This window comes from Phasianus colchicus, chromosome 26 (genome assembly GCF_987193195.1).
Source record: "Phasianus colchicus chromosome 26, bPhaCol1.hap1.1, whole genome shotgun sequence".
Lineage (NCBI taxonomy): Eukaryota > Metazoa > Chordata > Aves > Galliformes > Phasianidae > Phasianus > Phasianus colchicus.
In genome coordinates, this window is record NC_143461.1 from 3942467 (window position 1) to 3946651 (window position 4185).

Here is a 4185-nt window from a genome sequence, read left to right on the forward strand (position 1 = left end):
ACCAGGTGCCCTTGTCCCTGCTGCGCTCTCCATGCTGTGCCCACCTGCTCCTGCAGCCCTCTGCACCTGGTCCCCCACCTTTTTTAGGACCGTGTGGCCTAGATCCAGGCAAAAACCCATTATTGCACTGAGAAACGTGAGTCCTGATTCTGGCTTTATGTCCTATTTTCTGTATCCTTACCTTCAGACCCCGTACCAGTCTCTAAAGACCGTGGATCCGGGCCAAGTTTAGCAACGCCTTCACCCTCATAGCCCAAATTTCCTCTCCTCTCAACAATTGGAGCTTTCGGGGAAAACTGAGAATCCTCCTCTTTCCTCACTTCCAGGGAACCACCCTGCTTATAAACCATCCCCATCCCTCCCCCCGCCCCCCCCAGCACCCGCTTATCACCGGGACATCCTGAGCACAAATCACCCCGAGGGGAAGTAGGGCACGTCGCTGTGGTAGTTGTAGTCGGGGCAAACCTTCTGCACCAGCCTGTAGTCTATGCTGTAGAAGGTGATGTAGATGCAGATGACTTTGAAGGGCTTGGAGCAGACCCAGGAGACGTGGCTCTGGGTGTGCTCGTGGTAGCAGGTCTTGGATGGGTCGTACGTGCACAGCGTGGTTTTCTTGGCACGGTCCACTTTCTCGTACTCCACGCGACAGTTGAAGATTTTGGATTCTTTGGCCTCGATGAAGATCTGCTGCTCCAGGTCGAACTCAACAGCCTTGGTTGGAGGGACGAGGCTGACCGAGATGTTCCCCTGCCCAGTGGAGTTGTGGCGGAAGAAGACGTTGACGGTGCCGTTGCCGTGATCCACCACCTTGCCGGTGATCAAGAGGTTTAACTTCACCGTCTTGATGTTGGAATAGAAATCTCCCCAGCCAAAAATTTTTTTAAGTTTGCCCGAGGCCGACTCCAAATCCCTCTGTCCTCGGGGATGCGGAGCGTGATCCCGCTCCGAGAGGTTGTCCAGGATATCCCATAGCTCCCGTGAGCTGCTCACCAGCTCCAGGAGGGTCACGTTCTGCAGCAAGGTTGGGGTGAGCAGGGGCTTGGTGGGGAGCAGCTCTCCGGTCTCCTGCGCTTGGTCTCCCTCCTGGCTCTCAGGCTCACGCTGCTCAGCACCTTTCCCTGGCCCTTCTTGGCCACAGACCACCTGAACATAGAGATGGCAGAGAGTAAGGGTTGGTGGTGGGTACCTGCCCTCTTGCCCTATCTTGTTCTCCAGTCATCCCACCTTCTCCAGCATGATCCAGCCATCCTCTTTCCTATCCTTGCTTTCCTAATCTCCCCTTTTTTTTTTTTTTTTGTCTTCCCATTCTGCCATCCTTCCATATCCCCTTTCTGGGCAGCATTTTTTTTCCCCATCCTTCTCTTGGATGCTCAGGGAATAGGTGAGGGGAGCTGGGATAGATGCCTTTTCCCCAGTGGGAACTCCTTAGGCAGAACCAATGCACCCAGAGGATCCCCGATGGGCAGAGGGTGCACATCAGGGTGCCCTCATGGCTTTTCCACCAGTTTTGAGGCTGACAGCACGTTCACAGACCCCTCTTCTGACCTCCAAACTATGCCACGGTCTGGTGGAGTGATGGAGCCAGGAGCAGCAGAAGTGAGCGAGTGCCCAATCCTGAGCTTCTCTGCAAACTCCTTTCCATTCCCTACCAGCACGACGGTACCTGGTAGGGCATCACAGACCCCAAACAGGTGCAGGTGGGGGCTGGGGGCTGCCCCATAGCTGCAGGTAGGTGGGCACCCAGCAGGCAGGTGGGTGCAAGGCAGCGCATCCTTCCTGGTGGGATGCAGATGCTGCAGCCCCATCGCTCCGGGCGAGGGGGGGGGGGAAATGCACCGATGCTCGGGAGCGATCCCGGCGCCAGGTGCCGAGCAGCTGCTCACTACCATCCCCGGGGTGCGAAGGGCTCGGTGAGGAGCTGAGCTCGGCCTCGCGAAGGGCAGGACGTGGCCCCCCAGCTCGGGGATGCAGTGCCAGGAGGGGAGGCTGCAGCTTTTAGAGGTGATCCGGAGGAATGTCCACTGTCACCCCTCACCTGTGAGCCCCCCCTCCTGCCTGCTGCCCAGCCTCTCCCTGCTGCAAAATAGCAGAAGTTTTGGGATGCTCGTTTCGGCAAGGGAGGGGGTGGGGGGGAATAAAATGATCTGGGGACGCTCCCGGCTGAAACCCCCTCCCCCTGTCCCCCCCCCGTCCCCTTGGTTGCCCGACCCCCGTCCTCTGCAGCCCTCTTCTCCCCTTCCTTGCCACTCACCAGCAGAGAGATGCTCCCCTGGATCAGGAAGCCGATGCAGCTCCGAGTGAGATGCATTTTCCAGCCGATGCCGCCTGCCTTCGCTGTTCCCTCAAATTTAGTGCGGCTTTGGGTGGGTTTCTGGTGGCTTTTTGGCGGTGTGTTGGTTTTTTTTTTTTTTTCCCTCCCTTCTTTTTAAGCGGGGGAACGTCAGCCAGGGGAAAGGGAGGGGGTGTCCCCCTTTAAAAGCCGCTTCCTCGATCCCCCCCCTCGCCCATGGGGGGCTTCGGGCGGCCGTACCGGACCGGGGACGGAGGCGGCTCCCGCCGCGGCTTCACCGCTGCCGCCGCTCGCCGCCTTCTCGGGGACCGCGGCAAACTCCGCTCCGTGCCTTCCTCCCCTCCCTTCCTTCCAGGTGCCGGGAGCCGAGCGGCACCTCCGAGCGTAACCCTTTGCTGTCTGGCACCGCGTCCCCAATGGAGGCCCGGGGGGAGTCCCCAAGGGCAGTGTGGTGATGGGGCTCTAGGGGGTCCCCAAAGGGATGGATAGAGCACGGGGGGTGTCCCCAAAGGGCAGCATGGAGATGGGGCACAGGGGGATCCCAAAAGGGATGGATAGGGCACAGGGGGGTTCCCAAAGGGCAGCATGATGATGGGGCACAGGGGGATCCCAAAAGGGATGGATAGGGCACGGGGGGGGGTCCCCAAAGGGCAGCATGATGATGGGGCACAGGGGGATCCTCAAAGGGATGGATAGGGCATAGAGGGGGTCCCCAAAGGGCAGCATGGAGATGGGGCGCAGGGGGATCCCAAAAGGGATGGATAGGGCACAGGGGGGTTCCCAAAGGGCAGCATGGAGATGGGGCGCAGGGGGATCCCAAAAGGGATGGATAGGGCACAGGGGGGGTCCCCAAACAGCAGCATGGAGATGGGGCGCAGGGGGATCCCAAAAGGGATGGATAGGGCACAGGGGGGTTCCCAAAGGGCAGCATGGAGATGGGGCGCAGGGGGATCCCAAAAGGGATGGATAGGGCACAGGGGGGGTCCCCAAACAGCAGCATGGAGATGGGGCACAGGGGGATCCCAAAAGGGATGGATAGGGCACAGGGGGGGTCCCCAAACAGCAGCATGGAGATGGGGCACAGGGGGATCCCAAAAAGGATGGATAGGGCACAGGGGGGGTCCCCAAACAGCAGCATGGAGATGGGGCACAGGGGGATCCCAAAAGGTATGGATAGGGCACAGGGGGGGTCCCCAAACGGCAGGAACTGGGGATCCTCAAAACGCTAAATGGGGCACAAGGGGGTCCTCAAATAGCAGCGTGGAGTTGAGGCACAGGGGGTCCCCAAAGGGATGGATAGGGCACAGGGGGTTTCCCAAAGGACAGCATGAAGATGGGGTTCTGGGGGGGTCCCCAAAAGGTCAAATGGGGTACAGAGGGGGGGTATCCTGAAAAGGCAGCATGGAGATTGGGCACTGAGGGGTCCCCAGAAGGCCAAATGGTGTGCAGGGGAGTGGTCCTCACATAGCAGCATAGGGCTGAGGCACAAGGGTGTCCCCAAAGGGACAGATAGGGAACAGGGGGGTCCTCAAAGGTTCAGATGAGGCACAGAGGGGTCCCCAGGTGTTGGGCTGGGTGCTGTCAGGCAATGGAGTCTCCATGGAGAGGAGCATCCCAAATATAAAGGGAGCGAAGCAGTGTGCAAAATGGCCAGGGCTGCCTTAGATACTTCTTTATCTTTGCACCAGGAAAACAGGCAGTATCATGGTGCTCCCCTCCACCTTGGGGCTCAGTTTATCTCCATTCCGTTCCCTCCATCAGGAAAAAGCAATTAAAAACTTCTTTTCCCAACAGTCACCCAAAGGAAGACCAGGAAAAAAGAGAAAAAAAAAATAGAATCTTAGATTTCCAGAGGTATGAGGGGGTGGTTGGAGGTGAGTCTGTGCAGGAGACTT

General features: G+C 58.8%; 1 protein-coding gene across 1 annotated transcript; it reads right to left on the minus strand.

Moving 5' to 3' along the window:
• Positions 1–366: 366 nt before the first annotated feature.
• On the minus strand, positions 367–2612 carry NXPH3 (neurexophilin 3). The gene is made up of 2 exons (XM_031600513.2): positions 2252–2612; positions 367–1143 (listed from the first exon to the last, which is right to left on the minus strand). The coding sequence occupies exons 1-2, from the start codon at positions 2306–2308 to the stop codon at positions 412–414; spliced, it is 789 nt and encodes a 262-aa protein (XP_031456373.1). The 5' UTR covers positions 2309–2612; the 3' UTR covers positions 367–411.
• Between the last annotated feature and the right edge of the window lie 1573 nt (positions 2613–4185).

Excerpts from the sequence above, each read along its gene's own strand:
- NXPH3 (XM_031600513.2), bottom strand. The coding sequence starts at position 2,308 with ATGCATCTCACTCGGAGCTGCATCGGCTTCCTGATCCAGGGGAGCATC. Across the intron at positions 1,144-2,251 it reads AGGGGAGCATCTCTCTGCTG|GTGGTCTGTGGCCAAGAAGG; the intron begins GTGAGTGGCAAG and ends CTCTATGTTCAG.